Source organism: Oscarella lobularis, chromosome 1 (assembly GCF_947507565.1).
Source record: "Oscarella lobularis chromosome 1, ooOscLobu1.1, whole genome shotgun sequence".
Classification (NCBI taxonomy): domain Eukaryota; kingdom Metazoa; phylum Porifera; class Homoscleromorpha; order Homosclerophorida; family Oscarellidae; genus Oscarella; species Oscarella lobularis.
In genome coordinates, this window is record NC_089175.1 from 4,061,238 (window position 1) to 4,081,572 (window position 20,335).

A 20,335-nucleotide genomic window follows, 5' to 3' on the forward strand; every position below is an offset into this window, starting at 1 on the left:
CGTCCGACTATTCAAACGCTGGTATTCTTTAGAGAGCATACGAGTTTCTTTGAAGTTTTTTTTATCTCGACCGCAAGCACAAAATGGTAAGTCTAGACAACAATAAGTGCAGACTGTCTAAAAGTAACACCACGAAAACTTAGTAGCCAGTACATCCCACCACGTGGACTTACGAGCCACTTTTGACTTAGAGACGGAGATGATTTTATTTTTCTCGTGAAGACCAGACCAGTTACGTCACCTCACTGCAATCCACCATCAGTTTTCTCTGAACACACTACACGGCTTTGAATTTGTCGTCTTAGCATTGACGGTCGCGGTAGCAGTAGTCTACACTGTAGTGAAATGCACGAGACGGATCGATTCTTTCGCCGAGCGTCATACGGGCTCAGCGAAGAGATCGTAGGGGAAAACGAGCGAGCATTGTGATCGTTGAAACTGGTTGAAACTTCGCTTCCTGCTTGAAACAACAGACGGATGGCCGGCTTTGATTGAGCCTCGAATGGGGCCCCCGGGGCCCTTCTCGTCTCCGGGAAAGTCGGCTCGCGACGCGTTCGCCGCGCCTCGGAACTGCACGAATTGATTTGAAAACGTAATTAAGCCGGAAAGAACACGAAAATCTCATGGTGTGACATCAGAAAGCCAGGTACACTGTTGAACAGTCTCCTTCACGCTTCACACAAAGCATGTCGTCTGTTTACGCAGCTGGAATACTCTTCAGTCATCTAAAAAGACTGCGCCGGCTTCGACCAGCATCGACGTCTGCTGCGAAGAACGCCAAGGGACTTCAACGTCTTGAATATTAGGCGACTCTTTATGATCTGATCATCTCTGCCCGGCTTGTTTTACTGGTACTGTGAGCGTTGACTCAGTTTGTTTTAACCTTCCCTGATGATACGAGATGAGTCGATGACGATCACATGATGGTAAAGGCAGCTCCTCCAAAGGCAGCTCCTCCAAAGGGACTTTCCCTGATTTTCTAGCTGCTCTATAGAGACTTCTCCGTGACTTTGTTTTCTGACCAAGAGACAGGGATTTTGTGTACAAGGCAATAGGCGTCATTTTCATTTGTCGGCAGGCACAGAGCCGGCGACGTTGTGACGTAATACTTATTTTTAGGTCAATGACTTCATCTTTTTGCAAAGTGACCTATCGCGATTGAGAGGCATTCCTATTCATTTCAACTGCAACGAGAAACGAGGCCGCAATCCTGTTCGGTGCCGACTCACCAACGATGGCAGTCGTCTCGGCGCAAGTCTTTGCTCTTCTCTTGGGTAGACAAACCGACTCGAGGCCCTCGTCCCGTTGCAACGACACCGTGCTTCTGTTTCCTAGGTATTTTCTCTTCGCTAAGTCAAGGAAAGCTCACGAGCTACATCACCGTCCACGATCGCCGAAAATACTTCGTTTCCGAGCAGCCGACATCTCCGGACTTCCTGGAGTGCGGCGGCGCGTACGACAGCGACGTAAAAGGACTGGCGATTCACCTGAAGCTGTACAGGGATCAGGATTATTCGACGCATACCGTGACCATGACGGCAAGCGGAAGCGTTCCCGCGTGGCCGCATCAGCGCGAATACACCTATTCGTGCTCCGACGACAGGCTTGCAAACGGCGGCGGGGCTCCCATTTCGAGCGGGTTCTGCAAATTCGGAGTCCTCCGCATGAGTATGGAGTTCTCGGGTCGTTACGATTGTGAAGTGCAAAGCGCTGGCACGGGTCATTCGGAGTCGTCTAGTTCGGAAGTTCTTCTCGAGATCTACGGTAAGGCTTCATAACGACGTTGCGACGAATTTCTTTTTTTGATTAGACGTTTTCTAGATAAAGAAATTCTCGTAGATGGGTCGCAGTCTCAGGATCCTTCGAGTGGCAGAGTCGACGAGGGCTCTCCGCTATCGTTCTCTTGTGACGTCAATCGTCAGGCGGACATATCGTCGCTCACAATACAATGGAGACGCAACGGTGTCGAAGTTCACAATCAAAAGCCACCTGACTTGGTCACTCCGTTCGTCTTCACGATTCCTAAGGCTACGCCGGCGGACGCCGGACGGTACGAGTGCGTTGTCATTTCACAAAGCCAGGGCGATTTAGTTATTGACACTCTGGAAGCCAATAATCCGGTAGTAGTAAATTGTGAGTTCGAATATAAAATGATTGCGTTCTGCGTGATCCACTAATGGTGTCCGTGTGTGTAGATTCTCCTCGAATGGCGTTCTTTGCTCCGCCTTCTTTTCGTGAAACGAATGTCGCAGGGGTTCCAGAAATCCATGTTCCTCGGGGGGAAACGTTTCTTCTGAACTGCACCATCCGAGCGTATCCGTACCTTTATAATGGTACGATATCTCTAAATAATCATACCATCGTTGACAATCAACGGATTGAAAATGAGTACGCCGAAATGACGAAAACGATTCGTGACCCCTCTTCCGAAGACGACGGCGTCTACTGTTGCGAAGCGTCCAACGAGATGGGCCGACAACGTCAATGTCTTATAGTTTCCGTCTACAGTACGCTTTACAAATTTTTGAGTCAAAAAATTAGAATTTTCTGTATTGCAGCGCCAATGAACATATCGTTTTTTGGGGTCAACGAGAAGGAGCAAGGCTGTCTTCTCAACGGAACTGAGGCCGTGCTGAAGTGCAAAGCAGTTGGAAGCCCTACCCCGAACGTTTTGATCCTCAGTCCAAACGGAACAGTTGTGGGCCGCTCTCTTAAAGACCACGCCGAGGCTGAATACTCGTTTCCCACGACGTTTACCAAAGAAGGCAGCTTCTTATGTCATATTAGCAACGACATCGAACAAGCAATCACTAGGGAGTATAAGTTTTGCACCAAGAAGCCAGGTAGAAAATTATTTAATCAATTGATCTGAGTAGGACTAACTTGTCCTTTTTCTAACGAAGATTCATCTAAAAAGACCCTCCTTATCGAAAGCATCGCCGGTGCCGGAGGTGGCTTTTTGGTGGTTTTTATTCTTATAGTCGCTCTGATTGTTTACTCTAAAAGGTACACAATAGTTTTGTTTTGAGTTTTCTCTAAAGCAATAGCTCTTATTAGACGGCCGCGCGACCCTGAAGAAGACCTCTTGGTTTCATCACCGTCACGTCCTACAACAGGTGCCCAGCCGATTGCTATATCATGTGTGTTTGCTTTATTACGTGCGTTCTAGATGAACAAATAAAAATCATTGCCCCAATCATATGTTATGACTGGGTTGACATTCTTCGCGTCATCGAACCATCGTTTGAGGGCGGAGACTCGTTTCTCCGCAGCGTCGAACGTCGTGAGCGTCAAGGCGGCGAAACCGATTCTGCGATCTTCTGCTTGAAGAAGTGGATTGAACAAAACCCGAGTGCGAATTTACTTTTAGCTGTATGCGAGGCTGCTGAAGAGGCAAACAAGCGACATCTTTCCGAGAACATTGCCGCCAGATTTCAAGATTCCGCATTGGTTGGACGATGTAAGATTTTTGAATCACCAATAAGTGTTTTAATATTTGTTCTAATATACTAGATCGCGCGTTAACGATGTCCTCCGATTTTTCTTCGTTGCGAGCGGAGACAACAACTGACACCAGTTGACCTTTTTGACTGAATAATTGATACATGTACGAGACCTGTCATTTTCACATGTGTGAAATCTGTCTTATAGTTTTGATCTTACTGATTTTATTTCTCTGTTCTAACTTGTAGCGGCGCTCGCATCCGCGAGGAGTCTTGCCGAGTTCGAACATTCAACTAATTGAATTTAGACAGTATGCGCTGTAGTGCCCGGATAGGCTCCAAGTGATCATCAGAACACGGTCTGCCGTCATTGCAAAGTCTCATCCTGGCAAGCAAAAGTCGACTACACGTCCGATTTCACGAAGGGTTATCGAGCAACGATCGACAGCCACGCTGTTAGTAGAAGTAGAGTAGGACACGGTCTATTTGACAAGAACGTGTGCTACTGTTTCTAACAGCAACGTAAAACACAATCTTTGCAAAGGCTTGCAAGGAGGAATTGCTGCTGGTGCTGTCTGTCCGGCCTTGTCACAGCATGCAACGTAACGTCAATCGTTGAGGTGGCGAAGCTGATTCCGTAATCTACTGCTTGCTTGAATGAATGGATTAAACGAAACCCGAGAGATACCGGTAATTTGGTTTCTGCCGTGTGCAATGCTGCTGAAGCAGCAGACAGGAAAGAAAGAAAGACCTTGCCGAGAAACTTGCTGCGAAATTTCAAAATACCACATGTTGGACGATGTAAGATTTTCTAGTTACAACTAACGAGCACAAAGTAGTTAACCATTTACTGATTTTTAGGTCAATTCTGATGTACGTGCCATTTTTACGTATGTGAAATCTGTAATTCTAATCTCACTGCCTCTGTTTGAACATTCCATGTTGAATTTAGACGTGTTACTAAACTGTAGAGAAATACTGTATACGTAGCTCCTCCCCGGACAAGCGCGCACTTTAGTTCGGGGTTCGTTTCCCCTTTGGGACGCAGACTTTTCTACATTCAACGAGGAACATACACTCCTCACAGAGTTCGTTTTCTTCAAAAAAACGGGCTCGTACTGCGTCAAAACGCTGACGTTTCGCTTCGCGATGCTGGTTTCGATACAAGTTGCCTCTCTTCTTTTTGGTAGACTCATAACTCCTCAACCAAAGACGATGGAAGTTAACCGGTTTTTAGGTCTCCTGCCGACCGAAGGGAAGCTCAATGGCAGCGTCACCGTCAACTATGCCAGTGAACGAAAATACCTTGTTTTCTCCGATAATTCGACACGTCAGGACTTCTTAAAGTGCAGCGGCCGGTACACCGGCGGCGGCGGCGAGAGAGGTCTGCAGATTCATCTGGAGCATTGGTATATAAACGAGGTCAACGAGTGTGAAGATTGCTGCCCGTCACGGCAGTGGGATCCCATGGACATGACGCGAAGTGCCGGTTGCTCTCACCACTTCACTTTCAAGTGCTCAGATGAAAGGTTGGATAATGGCCAAACAGCCGATGTTTCAAGCGGCTACTGTCTGTTTGGGATTACAAAAATGAGCAAATGTTTTTCCGGCGAGTATAAGTGTAAAATATACAGCACGGATTTTTCCAATCAAATATATGCAGCGAGAACGTATCTTCAAGTATACGGTAAGGCATTTTGTTCGTTTTTCTGGTGTGCTTCACACGTGAATGGTCTAGATAAAATAATTCTGGTTAATGTGTCGCAGTTTCCTTCCTCTGGAGAAGTTGAAGAAAACGGTCCTCTGTCGCTTACGTGCAACATCAATCATCAGTCATATCCGTCATCACTGAGTCTTCAGTGGAGACGAAATGGCCGGGCTGTTTATAATAGCTCAGGTCTTCCTCGTCAGACTAAGCCCGGAATACTTTCATACGTTTACAGAGTAAAAAAGGCCGATTTCACAAAAGATGCTGGACTATACGCTTGCGTGATCGTAAACTACAAACACGGTGTCGTTATTGACACTTTGAACGCTGCTGCAGAAGTCTTTGTAAAGTGTAAGTTGTTATCTCCATGGAGAAACTTCCTCTGCATTCTTGCCTGTGCTTAGACGCTCCACGCATATTAGCATTTCGTTCTGCGCCGTTTTTGGACAGAAAAATCAAAGGCAGACGCGAGGCACGAATTCCATACCTTGAAGCCGACCGTTTTACTTGCTTCGCTGATGGATATCCTCGACCGAGTGTATTCATTCGGCTTAATGGCAAAAATCTGACGGGCGTGAATGACATTAAACGACACGGAAACACCGTCAGCAGTATTTTCACAAGTTGGACAGCAACTTCACGCAAAACCCAGGAGTTTTGTTGCTATGCATATAGCAAAGAGGGTCGCGCAAAGAAGGAATGTATTACGGCCTTTGTTGAAGGTATTCCCCTCTATATTGGCACCAACGAAGCTTGCTTGCTTACGTTCTGTTGCAGTGCCCAGCATATCATTCTTTGGCGTCGAGAACGTCAAACACGGTTGCCCTGTCGAAATGAATGCTACGCTTCTATGCAAGGCAGTGGAAACATCCGTTCTAATATCAGTCACCATTTCCAACCCACGGAACGCGGTCGTTGCAAATTCTAGTCAGGAGAGTCTCAGCAAAGCCGTCTACAACTTTACGTCAGCTTCCGAAAAAGGAACCTACACGTGCAAAGCCACCGCGAGCAACGATGGCTACACTGTCACTAAGAAGCACGCAGTCTGTACAGGTAAGTAGTAGTAATATTGCTTTGCTTATAATAAGCTCTTTGTTATCTTTCTCTAAGGCTTGAATGTTCATAAGGTCATAGCGATTGTATGCGGGACCGTTGTTGGTGCATTTGCGTGTGGCATCATAGTCTCAGTGACTGTTTATCGGTATGATTTTTTTTTCTGGGGTTCTCTTTCTAAGCAATGTCTCTTTCTTAGGTGCTGTTGTCATACCGGTAGGCAAGGTATTCAAGAAGAAGCGAATAGTTTGATTTCATCAAGAAAGGCTACGCCTCCAACAGGTGTTGAGCTTGATGTTCACATGCTTTCCATAATTGCATCTGGGTTTAGATCGTCGTATCAAGTCTGTTGCCGAGATCATTCGCAACGAGTGGCGAAATACTTTTAGAGCAATTGAACCACCTTTTAGAGACGGAGAGTACTTCATTCAAAAAGTCCAAGCAGAAGAACGCAGCGATGGTGACGATGACAGCGACATTCGTTCAGCGGTTCGCTGTCTGAAACGGTGGACTGAAGAAAATCCTAACGAATGTTTCCTGGAAGCAGTGCTTGACGCTGCTAATGCAGCTGAAGTGGGGCAGGATCTTGTAGACCAGCTTTACGATTTCAAGTCATTGCAGGCTGGAGAAAAGAGGTGAAACGATTCTTGAAGTCTCCTTGCTTGTTTCTGTGCTCCCACGTACTGTTAGTAGCAATTGGGAGGCGTTCTGGAAGAATGTCACTCCAATTACAGCTGCACTCTGCTGTAGACCTAGTAGACCTGTAGCAAAGTACTACTTTTATGTTCGTGGATGATAGGCCGGATTATAGCGTTATGGATCACGGATGCTAGCATCCGTGCATCCGCCGAATGCTAGCCAGTAACCCGGATTTGAAAAAAAACTGCCGTGCTGTAACCAAGCGTTTCTACGGCGAATCTACGCTTTAGCGATTTTGCCCTTGGATGTCATGTAATGAGCACGTAATGCGAAACAAAAATCGACTGTTTCTAACATCGGGGTCCCAGCTCGGTCACGACAGAGAGCGAACGCTTGAGATTTCTCTCATGAACACGACGGTAAGAAGAAGAGTTCTGGCGTTCGAAGCGAGGCTAGGCAAGCGGGTTTTTTCCTGCTTTCTCACGGAATTCGGATGTGGTCGATTGTTGCCCATCAATGCTCCGAACGTTTCTTTTGCGCCCTTCGTGGAGTCGAAGGCAAGGACGCTTCATGCAGTTTGAAGATGCAGCAAATTCTTTTTTCCAAAGCACGTGAGCGCGGTTTACGTTTCTGCTAACTAATTCATTAATTATGTGTAGAAGATTCCGGAAACTTGTCATTTGCATACATATGCAGAAGACTCGCGTGTCAGGGCAATCAAGTATGCATGCTTTGCTTATCTAGAAAATTTCAGCCAATGATTTTGTGCGCAGAATACGCAAACGTGTCGGGTGCTAATTAAGTTTCACGTGAGCTTTGGACCTGTTTACGAGGGGTTTTTGCTATTTGGCTCAGTTCCCTCGGTCCCGCTTTGGAGCAGACTGTGTCGGCATGAAGCTGGTTTTTATAGCAGTTGTTCTCGGCGGCTTGGCGGCAACGTCTTGGGGATTTATTCCAAACTACCGTCGGAAAGCAGCCGCCGCTTTTGTTTCGTTCTTTGCGGACCAGCGATTGCTTCAAGATACAACGCACAAAGAAATGACGAAGACGGCTCTTGTTCAGGTCGCCATAGACTCTCTCAAAGAGAAATTTAAGCACGATCCGGCGAAGTATGATGGCGTCACAGACCTCGATAAGATCGTCAAATTAGCATATGGCTCATCAGCGGTAAGCAAATACTCCCGACGCGTCATGACGGCCATACAGAAGGCAAATGCGGCGGTTGACTTCAAGATGGAAAGCAACTCGGCCGCCCATTTTGACGCAGAAAACATTGTCAACGGAAGCAATCTACTGCTCGCGAACTTTATCTCAGCCAAAAAGTGCATTTTCAATAACAGCTACGACGAGGCGCGCGAGTCGGTCGGTAAGCTCCTGCACGGCTTGCAAGATTTCTACAGTCACACGAATTGGATTGAGAAGGAAGAACGAGATCTGAATATTCACTTGGCTACCATGAAACGTGAACCGTTGCGTGCTCAAGACGTCGCTTTGCCCAATTATCCGACTTGTGTCAATTGCGGTTCTACCTGCAGGAACAACATTGCTATAATTACTAGCGGATACTATCACAAGCAAGACATAAAGAAACTCGTCGCGTCTTCGCTCGATGGAGGAGGTGCTGACGGTCGCGGAAAATGCAGCCACGGGGGATTTTTTTGACAAAACGGCGTCGACGGCGGCTAAAGGTGGAATCAATAAAGACTCGGGCGCCAGTTTACAGTCGCCCCATTGGTACTTGCACAAGGAGGCTGCCGATATGGCCACCAGGGCATCGGTTGGCTTTCTCACCGAGCTCCGAGAGGAAGTTGGCGTTGACAGATTTTTGGCGTTTCTCGGTCTCTATCGTAGCTATTCGTTCACTATTGTCCTTGACACGACAGTCAGTATGGTAGAGGAGGTGTCAAGCATTCACCGGCACTTTGACAGCATTGTCAAAGCCGCTGCAGCTGTTCCGCCAGACGAATACGTTCTCGTTCCCTTCAATCAGGCCTGTAAGTGTTGAGTGTTAGGCAATAGGAAATCAGCTGATTATTTTTAATTTTTGCAGGTGCTGGTCCGGTTTATCGAAGTAGTAGCGCCGACGAGTTCAAGGAGAAACTTAAATCAATGAGCACTAGCAGTAGTTTGGCTAAAGAAAACGGTTGTGTCGGCGGCCAGAGTAGACCAAGCGGTAGTGATCATCCTAAAGAGAAGACGATAAGCGGCTTGATTCTCGCTCTTCAAACGAGCCGACCCGGATCGACTGTGTACGTTTTTACTGACAGCGACGCCGTTGACATAGACAGTTATCCAGAAGCGTCGCTTCTGGCGGAACGCAAACGAATCACCGTCTTCTTTATTCGGAGCAGGGATAATAAACCGTCCGATAGCAAGAGACGACGGCGACGAGATACTGTTGTCGACCACGAGAACGTTTATGCAAAGTTAGCTGAAGAATCGGGAGGCCAAGTACTGATACCGGACCAAGACGACGACGCTGGAAACCTTCTCGCTCGCACCTCATCGCTGTCAAACGCTTCCGATTCAACTCTTCTGTTATATGAACAGAAGTCTCCCACCGACGTAAGAGGACGTAATCTCACCCTAAACGTAGACGAATTCGTTAGCTCGCTAACCGTCAGTCTTTCTGGAGAAAATACGAGGATAGTGTTGTATGATCCTAACGGACAAGTTGTTGCTCTTGATCCGTCTTCAGTGACACAGCGTCTGACAGCGATAAGAAACGTTGAGTCGCCTAGCAGTGGTGCCTGGACAATAAACGTGAATAGCACGGATGAATTTGACGTACTCGTCAAAGGAACGTCCTCTCTCGACTTCCAATACTCGCTTCTCAAACGTGTAAAAACACTTCACCCTGGACTTTTTGAAGTACCTGAAAAGCCTAAAATTGGTTAGAAATACGGAAGTCGTTTTGGTCTTACAGTATATAGTCGTTTTGTCTAGGAGATATTGTTTATGTTGAAGTGACTGTGACCGGTCTTACGAATGAAACAACTGTTGATGAAGTTCATTTCCTTCTCACAACAGATCGCCAAGTGAAGGAGCGACTTTCCCTCGAGGCCGTTGCCAACGAAACAGCATTGTTCATAACAGAAACGAATGTAACGATTCTCGAAGATCCGTTTCAGATTCTTCTCGTTGGTCATTACGGCTCGAAGACGTTCACTCGCGTTGCCAAGACGCCGATCATGCCCGTTGCTTTTGGGCTGACTCTTCAAAGTGGCGATTTGGTGATGCGACAAGGAGAGACAAAAACATTAAAGTTTTTGGTGGAACGTGGAAACACTGGAGAAGAGTCGGTGGCTACAATTGATGTTAAAAATGATCTGGGATTTGCAGTGAACGTAAGAGACAAAAAATTTAATCTGGATCCTGGCCAGTCTCGTAGTTTCTTTGTGGATGTCATGGTGCCTGTCTGCTATCCGGAAAGCGCTGTCAATACGTTCACTTTAACGGCCACTCTGCTTATTGATATACACGAACAATTGGTTGATTCCGTGCTGGTCAACGTTCTCGTCGACTCGGAGGTACAGTATATGCGAAAAATTACATTGCCGAGGGACCAAGGGGTTTTTATAAGAATTTATTGTCGCAGTTTTTTTTAAGAAGAGGGTATAGGCTAGGCTAAGTTTAGTGAGACTCTCCCTCTCCGTTCCCAATGTGCACGTGCACGTACCAGTGGTATTGTTCCCTACACTAACATTTTCTTTTTGTTGCAGTTTGTTGATAAAACGCGCCCCGTCTGTTTTCTCAGTGCTATTTCAACAGCAGGCTGTACCGCATCGCCGTCCAACTGTGACGACGAACACTGGTCGGCTACACTTTCTGTTATAGATACTTCTTCCTCACTTGTAATTGCTGAAGTTGCTGACGTGGACCCCGACGATGCAGTCGCTAATATCTCTCTGAGTTTGCCGCTAGAACGCAATAAGTTTCATTTCGTGAATGTGACGACGTCCTGCTGCGCGAAGTTGGTCACTCTGCAGTTCAAGGACGACTCCGGCAACAGTGACGATACGTGCACGGTACATAAAACAGACGTTCCCAAGCGCTGCAGCGTCAATTGCCTCAATGGCGGAAGATGCAACAGTCGAACACAGAAGTGCCAATGCATTGGAGGTTACTTCGGCAATCAATGTGAAAGAGGTAGGAAAGGATTAAGATGCGAATGACTTTTTTCACGGTGCTTAACTCTTACAGCTGGCTGCAATGCTTTGCCTGCTCCAGCTAATGGCTACGTGAGCGATTCTGGTGTTGGCAGTATCAACAAATCGGTGGGCATATTCTGCAAAGAAACATACGTTCACGCAGGCAAGGCTACGTCGACTTGCTGTCCTTTTGGCTGGACAGATTCGAGCGCTTGGTGCTTTCCTGGTAATGTATAGCCAAAGTCGGACTTTCTGTACAAATTTGTTTCGCTTTAGATACTGGCACTGGCCATGGCTATTCTGCTAGTGCAAAGGTTGCTCTGATCTTCACGTTGGCCGCCGCCGTGTTCCTTTTGAATACGCGCGGAAATCTTGCTTAGACGATCACAACATTTGTCCTTGTTCTTCCTGCTTCGTTTGCTGCCGACGTATTGTAGTAAGTCAAGCGATATCTTTTGTTATGTGATCGTTTTTTCTTGTTCTTTCGTGTTTGTAACGCCTGGTTATAAGTCATGCCATGAAATTAACTCGACCTAGTGTTCTACTCTAGAGTTTAGTAGACAAACGTCTCTGACGAAAAAGAAGAAATTCTACAGGACGAAATGCTCATGTTTCAACGTTCACTTTACATGCAGGCCTATTCTGAGGTATTATCATTTACTTGCAGTTTCAAATCTTCTGCGTTTTCTGTCTTGCCAGGCTGCCCAGCCCCCGATTGAAAGGTGAGAGGCGTGATTGCATAAGGAGTAACCATGTTTTCAGCAAAAGAAAATTTATTGGGAGAAGATTCCACTGCCGCAAGCTGCACCTGGTTGCAATTTTTACCTTGAGAGCATTCTGATTTGTTAAGACTCGACGCTAGGAAGTCCATTGACACATAGTCGGAGGAGTTCCTTTCACTTTTCCTCTCGTTTTCCCGAAGCGTCACCGGCGTCGAATTTTCTTGCTCATTTCGCTGACGATCCGGACTACGATGATGCTTTGATATGAAGAAAAGTGCAACGGAGACAACGACGACGATGATGCACGCAACCGCAATGACGACAACAACAAAGTTCCTCGACTTCTCCGTCTCGATCAGGCTAGTACTTTGATTTTGAGTGTATACGTATGTCGTTCTTTCTGGTTGACTAGTGGGAGTCATTCTTTTTGGTCGACTAGTGAGAGTCGTTCGTTCTGGTTGACCAGTGAGAGTCGTTCTTTCTGGTTGACTAGTGAGATTCGTTCTTGCTGGTTGACTAGTGGGACGCATTCTTTCTGGCTGACTAGTGGGACTCCTGCTAGTCATGTTTCTGCTCATCGTCTCGGTACGTAAGGTTGTGCTCAATGAGATAGTCGTGGCTGCTAACTTTGTAGGTTGACTGGTGCTGTTCTCGACGACTCTCTCTCTCGGCCTTGCAGGCACGGTATCTGCTGCACGATTGTTTCCACGCGAAACCGTAGCTATGTTTTTTCTGTGACGGAACGCGCCGTTTTTCCACGGCGACGAGCTGCAGTTTTCCAGCCGCCTTTCCGCACCGCTGCATTTGACTTCCGACTCCCAAGGTCTCAATCTGACGTTGGATGTAGACGAATTCATTTCGTCGTTTACCGTCAGTCTCGGCGGAGGAAGTCCCCAGCTGACTTTGTACGATCCTCAAGGACAAGTCGTCAATTCGTCTTCCGTGTCGCTCTTGACGACGGCTATAAGTAAGGTCGATTCGCCTAGCGCCGGAAATTGGACAATCAACGTCCGAAGTGCAGACGAATTTGACGTGCTTATCAAAGGAGCGTCGTCCGTCGACTTCCAGTATGAACTTGTCAAACCTGAGCAAACTCTCTCGTCTTATCCAGGACTGTTATCCACACAAGGAAAACCTAAAATCGGTGAGCAAGTAGGCGGGGGTTATTTTTGCGGTCTTTGTTCTGTAGGAGAGTCGCTCTCTATTGAAACAACCATAACAGGTCTTACCGGAAACTTGACCGTAGATCAAGTCCAACTTTGAACCACCGATCGACAGTTTATCAATGACCTTCTCCTTATTCCCCTTGGCAACGAAACGACTTCTTTCGTAACGGAGATGCCGTTGACAGTTCCGGACTATCCTTTTCAGATTCTTTTCATCGGTCACTACGGTGAAAAGAAGTTCACTCGCGTTGCCACGACGCCGGTCATGCCTATTGCGCTCAGGCTGACTCTTCTGAACGATGACTTGACCCTGCGACAGGGTAGAACGTCGACGTTGAAGTTTCTGGTTGAAAGAGGTCACGTCGGGGATCAATTGATAACGGCTAGATTTACCGTTCAAAACGATCCGGACGTCGAGGTGACAATCGGAGAAGAAAATTTCACCATCGGTCGTGGTGAGTCGCGTAATATTGACGTGGACGTTACAATTCCCGTGTGCTATCCGGCGCACGCGCTAAAGACGTTTACTATAACGGTCGCCCTTCCTCTTGACGACAGTCGAGAGCTAGTTGATTCTCTACTGGTGAAATCTCTCATTGATGCAGAGGTATAGTGAACAGATAGACCGACTGATGATTGGTGCTATGTCTCTTGTTCAGTTTACCGACAACAAGCCTCCCATTTGCTTTCAAAGTGCTGCTGCACGCGGAACGTGCTCCAGAGCCGCATCTAAAGATTGTTCTCAAAGTGAGTACTGGTCAACATCTCTTTCTGTTATAGACGTCTCTTCAACAATCGTCGTCGCTGATGTTGGCGCCTCTGGAGTAACAATCAACGTTTCTCTACCGCTGCAGCGCAACGCGTTTTCTGTCGTGGATGTCAAAGCGCGGTGCTGCAAGGAATCAGTCGCAGTTCGGTTTGTAGACGACTCCGGCAACGTCGGCAGCTGTACTGTTAGTAGAAAAGTGACCCCAAAGAGCTGCGCAGTCGATTGTCAAAATGGCGGTCGATGCAACAGCAAAACACAGAAGTGCCAATGCATCGGAGGTTACATCGGCGACCAATGCCAAGAAGGTACGAGTAAACAGAAAAAATAAACATTTGCGAGACGGCATTGCATTGTTAGCTGGCTGCAATGATCTGTCTCCTCCAGCCAATGGCTACCTAAACGGTTCTACGGCTCTCAACAGTTCGGTGGGGATATTTTGCAAGAACGAATACGTCCGTTCAGGCAAATCGTCGTCGACATGTTGCCCCTTTGGCTGGACCGACTCCAGTGCTACGTGTTTTTCCCTCTACGGTAATCCCAATTAATTCTGCTGGACTTAAATAAATAGAAGACGTCGTTTAATTAAATTATTCCTTTGCAGAAAGTGATGGTCATATTGCTAGTAGTGCAAAGATTTCTGTCATTTTCTTCACGTTGGCCGTGCTTCTCTGGAATAAGTGTGACAGTCTTGCTTAGACAGTTGCAAACTTTCTCTTGCCCCTAATGTTTTGTAAGTCACGCGAGCCCTTTTGTCGTTCGTCGCCTTCGTTGCTGTTAACATGTCGCAGATTCCGTTTGCAAGTCGCGCGGTAACTTCACTTCGTTTTAGAGAAAGAGTACAGTGTGGAGCAGCTACCCAAGAAGGAGTCAAGTTCTACGACGTTGAACATCGTCCTTCACGCCTGGTTGCAAGTCATGAAATCCTAGACTACTCTATAGCTGGGTATAGAGGAACGTCTCTAACAAAAAATGCAAAAGAAATTCTATACGGACGAAATACTCACGTTCACCCATCTGAGGTATTGTTATTTACTTCTAGTTTTAAATGTTTCTATCTTCTGCCTTCCGGCAATGTCCAGAGCAACGCGGTATCGCACGCCCTGAAATGCCTTGGTGAAGTGCTTTCGTCGGCCTCGCGCCTATAGCGACATTTGGAAGTACTGTAGAATGTCTGTTGAGTTGGCACAACGTAACATTTGTTTTAGATTTATTCTTGGTAACGTCTTGCAGAGTGCACTGCGCACGAGGAATCGTCAACGAGCACGTACGTCTTTCGAATTTTAGGCTACTGTCAAATGACCCCGTCTATCTGTAGATTCTCCTCCTCCGCGTTTTTCACGTGATCTGATATCGAAAAGGACGCGTTCTCTGGGTTTAGGGGATTGTGTATGAGAAAGATGCCCCTCAATTTGCGGCTAGGGAACTGCCACTCACTGAGAACCACTGTGACGTCATGGGAAGTTTTTATTTACGTCATTTCGGCTGTTGATACCTACAAAGTCATATGCTTTCGTTGGTCACGCAACTTCCTTCATTCAAGGCAAGGCTAACCAGTGATGCTCAGCTCGCGCTTGCTAGTCCTATTGGCTACAATTACGCTTGGTATGTACATTGGCCGCAGCTTTTGTATCAGCTGCAGGTTTTCGTTCTCTAGGGAGCCCTATTATTTGCGCTGAATTGAAGCTAACCAGCTACGTGAAGATTCATCGTCCGCAGAGATACCTCGTATTAGAGGAAAAGACTCCCGTCAACTTTTTAGAATGCGGTGGCGGATACAGCGATGGTACGAAGGCCGGATTGCGCATTCAACTGATCTTGAATCGCGATCAGGACAAGGACCAATCGTCGATAAAAATTCAGCCAGGCATGAGTCTTCACACGTATAGCTGCACGCCTGAAATGCCGTCCCACGACGGATTCGTCTCTGCTTCAACGGCGTACTGCCTAATGGGGATTACTCGCGTCACTTTTGAAGATGAAGGCTACTATGACTGTAACGTAACGAGCAACCAGTCTGGTATTTCAACTACCCAAAGTCAAATTCACCTCAGAAGATTTGGTTGGTAGTCATTCATCGTAGCAATTGTTCGGCCAAATATCTCTGTCTTGTCTAGACTTTCCAATACTGAAAGCTGCAACGTTGTCTCCTCCACTCGGAAGCGTCAACGAAGGCGACGCTTTCGCTGTGTCGTGTCCAGTTGAACAACGCCAAAAATTCAACGCCGTTCTAACTGTCGAGTGGAGGCTCAACGGCAGCCCTCGGGCGATCTTCTCATTGGGAATATATTCAAGAAACCCGTTTGTTTACACAGCCAAGGCAACGCCGGAAAGCGCGGGAACGTACGAGTGCGTAGTCATCTTGCAGGACGACGCCATTGCAATTATTGATACGAAAGTAATAAGCACTCCGTTGGTAGTGCACTGTAAGCCACAACAAGGCTGCAGACGTCCTTTATATTCCCGTCTGTGTTTAGATGCTCCACGCATATTGTCGTTTCATTCCGCGCCGTTTTTGGACAGAATTGTCGACCAAACAGGCGTTCGCGAGGTACGAATTCCATACCGCGCGGCCAACAGCTTCAATTGCTCCGCTGACGGATATCCTCGGCCAAAAGTATTCATGTCGCTTAATGGCAGGAATCTGACGGACCTGAAAGACATTAGAGGGAACGGAAATGCAATCAATATCACCAAAATCTGGACAGCTTCTTCAGGCGAGACCCAAGAGTTTTGTTGTGAAGCGATTAATGAAAGGGGTCAACAAGCAAAGGAATGTATCAGAGCTGTTGTTGAAGGTATGCTCCGTAGCATCGTTGATCTGTGAAAACCACGTTTGTGTCCTAGTGCCGCTTAACATATCCTTCTTTGGCGTAGAGGAAGCGAAACACGGCTGCCTTTCCGTCGATATGAACGCTGTTCTGCTATGCAGGGCAGTGGGAACGGCTGCATTATCTGTCACCATTCTCGGTCCCCAAAAGGCGGTTGTTGCAAAGTCTCGTCCTGGCAAACAGGAAACCAACTATACCTTTACGTCAGATTTCACGAAAAAAGGACTTTACATATGCACGGCGAGCGACGACGGTCACACTGCTAAGAAGATGTACACGGTCTGTTTGACAGGTAAGGTGTACTACTGCTTTTTTACAACGTAAAACATTTTGGCCTGCTCTTTCAAAGGCTTGCAAGGACGTACGCTTGTAGAAATGGGTGCTGTCGTTGTCATCCTTATTATAGCCTTTCTGATTGTTTATATAGTAAAATGGTATGGTGGTCTTTCATGGGGGTTCTCTTTCTAAATATTGGGCTTTAGTAGGAAAGGCAGAAGGATTTCAAACATTGACATTGAACCAGGGGAAAGAGATCGTTTGATTTCAAGAGAAACCAGAGAGAGGAAGACTAAGCCTTATACAGGTTCCAATTTGCTGTCCAATACATGTAGAATGCCAACTTGACTTTAGATTCTCAAATCACGGCTGTTGCCGAGATTATTCGCTATGATTGGCAAGACACCTTTAGAGCAATAGAGCCACCTATTAGAGACGGAGAAAGGTTTCTACAAAAAGTCAAGGCAAATGAGCGTGGTGGTGACGACGATGGGGATGTTCGCTCGGCGGTTCGCTGTTTAGAACAGTGGTCTAAAGAAAACCCGAGTGAACCTTTTCTGAAAGCAGTATACAAAGCCGCTAAAGATGAAGTGGCCCAGGACCTCTCAGATAGGCTTAGGGAAGAATTTGAATGTCTCAAGCCACGAGAAGTTTCCAGTAACAATGAGCTAACGCGCTCGACGGATTTTCATTTTTCGTCTTCTGGAAAAAAGTAGTAATTATGCACTGAGACGATTGAGAAGAGTGCATGTACAGAAACATGTAATGTTTATTTTTTATTCATAGATTGTGCCGGACAGGCAGAGGCTTGAAAATGACTGATAGGTCTTCGTTGCTCCGCCTACGCGGGGACTTCCCTAAATTGTCGTTTCTCATTATTTCTGAATTTCAGAGCTTTCTCTTCTTAGAATCTACGGGGATTCGAAACAGCACGCGCCTGTTTTGTTTGCCGACAGCTACCGAGACAGCACAGATTCTGCTGACGTAACGTATGACGTAATCATTGTATCCCGGAAAAGGTCTTTTTGGGGCGCCGTTACGTTCAGTGGCCGCTGTTCTTCCCCCTCCTCCTCCTTGTCCCGCTGCCGCTTGACCTCCTGGCCAAGCGGTGGGACTGAAACTGCATGCAGTGCGCCTGCTACGATGGTCTTCATACGAATCGTCTCTGTTCTTTTGAGTACGAAAGCCATTAGACGCACAGAGTTTGAGTTTTTCATCCATGCAGGTCTCCTTTCGCTGACCGAAGGAAAACTAATGAGCAACATCGCTATTAACGGTCGACGACAATACCTTGTATCCAGTCTGCCGACGCCTACAAACTTCTTGAACTGCAGCGGCTGGTACACCGACAGTCGTCGGAGAGGCCTGAAGATTCACCTGACACTGTTTCGGCATAATTCGACTTCCGTGGACATCACAAAAGACGATGCTCGCGACCGCTACACCTATAAGTGCTCGGACGAAAACCTAGAGAACGGCGAAAGCGCCCTCGTTTCAAGCGCCTACTGTCTGTTTGGGGGGATTGATAAAATAATGAGTAAGGCGTTTTCTGGCAAATATGATTGTGATGTAGTCAGCACGGACGGTTCAACGCCAGCAGCACTACTAAGCACAATATTAGTCAATGAATATGGTAAGGCATTGACGTCGTGTGTATGGTATGGTTTGCACGTGATTGATCTAGACAAAGAAATCTTGGTTAATGTGTCGCAGTTTCCACCATCCGGAGTAGTTGACGAAGGCAAACCTTTGACCTTGTCGTGTGAGATTAATCGTCAGTCGTATCGTTCTCCGCTGAAACTTGAGTGGAGACGAAATGGCGACACAGCGGTCGATTCACAATGGCTTTCTGATTCGAATATGCCATCATATGTTTACAAAGAAACGGCAATACCGGAAGATGCGGGTCTATACGAATGCGTGGTCACTTCCAAAGGTGCCGTCATTGACACTTTGAAAGCAAATCATAGCGTAGTGATAAATTGTAAGTGGGTTTTTCATGGAAAACTCTCTCTGCATTCTTACCTGTGCTTTAGACGCTCCTCGCACATCATTTTATTCCGCGCCATTTTTGAACAAAATGGGCGAGGTACACATTCCATACCTTGCAACCAACACCTTCAATTGCTCCGCTGACGGACATCCTGAGCCAGACGTGTCTATATCGCTCAATAAAAGGACTCTGAAAGACGTGAAAGAGAATAGAGGGCCCGGGAACACAGTCATTATATCCAAACAGTGGGAAGCAACTTCACGTGAGACCCAAGATTTCTGTTGCCAAGCATCTAACAAAAACGGTCATGCAAAAGAGAAGTGTATTAGAGCTATAATCGAAGGTAATTCACTTTATTATATATCAGCACAAGGTTGACTATTTTTCCCCTATGTTGTAGTGCCCAGCATATCCTTCTTTGGCGTAGAGAATGCGACACACGGCTGTCCTGTTGAAATGAATGCTACACTTCTATGCAAGGCAGTTGGAACGTCCGCTCCAATATCGGTCACTATTTCTGATCCACAAGACGCGGTTGTTGCCAAGAGTCAAACTCAAGCCAACTACACGTTTACGCCAGATTCTAAAAGGGGTCCTTACACATGCACGGCGAGCAATAATGATGCCTACATTGTCAGCAAGAAACACCATGTCTGTTCCACAAGTAAGCTGGCAATATTTTTTACTGCGTTTAGTTTAATACGTTTTTGGTTTTGCTCTCTCAAAGGCTTGAAATTGAGTATAATTATACCGATAGGAATTGCTGTAGGCATCGCCACTGTCATGATCATAGTCTTCATTGTTTATCGACGAATTCGGTATGATTTTCTTTTCTGATCCTCTGTCTGAGCAATTTTTTATTAGGCGCTATAAGCAAGCTGAACCAAAGGAAACAGATCGTTTGATTTATCCAGGAGCTAGAGAAAGACCTGGGAAAAAGGCTACGCCTCCAACAGGTGTCGAGCTTGATGATCACTACAGTATGTTTTCTATAATTTCAGCTGGGTTTAGATCGTCTTATCAAGTCTGTTGCCGAGATCGTTTGCAAAGAGTGGCTAGATACTTTTAGAGCGATTGAACCATCTTTTAGAGAAGGAGAATACTTCCTTCAAAAGGTCCAAGCAGAAGAACGTAGCGATGGTGACGATGACGGTGACATTCGTTCAGCGGTTCGCTGTCTGAAACGATGGACTGAGGAAAATCCGGATGCCAGTTTTCTGGAAGCAGTGCACGAAGCTGCAATTGCTGCTGAAGTGGGACACGATGCTGTACATCAGCTGTGTGGTCTCATCTGACATCAAGGACGACTTAGTCATCTTCTGCACCTGTAGAAAAGAGAGGTGCAACAATGTCTCAAGTCTTCTTACTTCTTTTTCTTGTCTCTCTAGCAGGCTGAGCACTATCTTTAGTGATTTCTGCTTTTGCAGCAAGAGCAGTGTAGCGTGTTCACTTTAGCAATGAAACGATGTTCTGGAATCATTCAGTAGAGGTAAATTATTTTTAAATTTTATTTCCTTCCAATAACCCGGATTGGAAGCAAAAACTACCAAGCGTTTCTACGATTTAGCGCTTCGACCTCGGGTGTCC

The 20,335-nt window shown here is 46.5% G+C and overlaps 5 protein-coding genes across 7 annotated transcripts; all 5 read left to right on the plus strand.

The window, feature by feature from the left end:
• Positions 1-373: 373 nt before the first annotated feature.
• LOC136195328 (muscle M-line assembly protein unc-89-like) lies at positions 374-3,691 on the plus strand. 2 transcript variants are annotated; one of them, XM_065984652.1, is made up of 11 exons: positions 374-646; positions 706-926; positions 984-1,274; positions 1,336-1,764; positions 1,822-2,133; positions 2,196-2,507; positions 2,559-2,843; positions 2,904-3,006; positions 3,058-3,116; positions 3,170-3,460; positions 3,514-3,691. In XM_065984652.1, exons 3-11 carry the CDS (start codon positions 1,235-1,237, stop codon positions 3,579-3,581), a joined length of 1,899 nt encoding a protein of 632 aa, XP_065840724.1. In that variant the 5' UTR covers positions 374-646; positions 706-926; positions 984-1,234; the 3' UTR covers positions 3,582-3,691. The 2 variants fall into 2 exon arrangements, with proteins under 2 accessions (XP_065840724.1, XP_065840716.1); XM_065984644.1 differs by having other exon boundaries at positions 706-1,274.
• A 772-nt stretch (positions 3,692-4,463) lies between these two features.
• Positions 4,464-6,742, plus strand: LOC136195361 (uncharacterized). The gene is made up of 7 exons (XM_065984683.1): positions 4,464-4,629; positions 4,681-5,130; positions 5,182-5,502; positions 5,556-5,873; positions 5,929-6,204; positions 6,262-6,352; positions 6,404-6,742. The coding sequence occupies exons 1-7, from the start codon at positions 4,593-4,595 to the stop codon at positions 6,591-6,593; spliced, it is 1,683 nt and encodes a 560-aa protein (XP_065840755.1). The 5' UTR covers positions 4,464-4,592; the 3' UTR covers positions 6,594-6,742.
• A 97-nt stretch (positions 6,743-6,839) lies between these two features.
• On the plus strand, positions 6,840-15,199 carry LOC136195279 (von Willebrand factor A domain-containing protein 7-like). Its single transcript, XM_065984588.1, has 17 exons — positions 6,840-7,454; positions 7,503-7,564; positions 7,617-8,837; positions 8,894-9,736; positions 9,790-10,373; positions 10,566-10,992; positions 11,047-11,220; positions 11,271-11,430; positions 11,545-11,641; positions 11,694-12,860; positions 12,906-13,489; positions 13,542-13,956; positions 14,009-14,182; positions 14,253-14,670; positions 14,731-14,808; positions 14,857-14,915; positions 14,967-15,199. Exons 3-8 carry the CDS (start codon positions 8,453-8,455, stop codon positions 11,372-11,374), a joined length of 2,517 nt encoding a protein of 838 aa, XP_065840660.1. The 5' UTR covers positions 6,840-7,454; positions 7,503-7,564; positions 7,617-8,452; the 3' UTR covers positions 11,375-11,430; positions 11,545-11,641; positions 11,694-12,860; positions 12,906-13,489; positions 13,542-13,956; positions 14,009-14,182; positions 14,253-14,670; positions 14,731-14,808; positions 14,857-14,915; positions 14,967-15,199.
• A 721-nt stretch (positions 15,200-15,920) lies between these two features.
• LOC136199496 (uncharacterized) lies at positions 15,921-17,743 on the plus strand. The gene is made up of 7 exons (XM_065989699.1): positions 15,921-16,046; positions 16,126-16,446; positions 16,496-16,771; positions 16,829-16,913; positions 16,962-17,062; positions 17,110-17,467; positions 17,542-17,743. Exons 2-7 carry the CDS (start codon positions 16,272-16,274, stop codon positions 17,741-17,743), a joined length of 1,197 nt encoding a protein of 398 aa, XP_065845771.1. The 5' UTR covers positions 15,921-16,046; positions 16,126-16,271.
• LOC136195377 (uncharacterized) lies at positions 17,723-20,277 on the plus strand. Of its 2 annotated transcripts, XM_065984703.1 has the most exons (9): positions 17,723-17,932; positions 17,981-18,388; positions 18,440-18,739; positions 18,792-19,091; positions 19,149-19,412; positions 19,476-19,566; positions 19,613-19,704; positions 19,760-20,088; positions 20,137-20,277. In XM_065984703.1, exons 1-8 carry the CDS (start codon positions 17,899-17,901, stop codon positions 20,041-20,043), a joined length of 1,773 nt encoding a protein of 590 aa, XP_065840775.1. In that variant the 5' UTR covers positions 17,723-17,898; the 3' UTR covers positions 20,044-20,088; positions 20,137-20,277. The 2 variants fall into 2 exon arrangements, with proteins under 2 accessions (XP_065840775.1, XP_065840768.1); XM_065984696.1 differs by lacking the exon at positions 20,137-20,277 and having other exon boundaries at positions 19,760-20,135.
• The last annotated feature ends 58 nt before the right edge of the window (positions 20,278-20,335 follow it).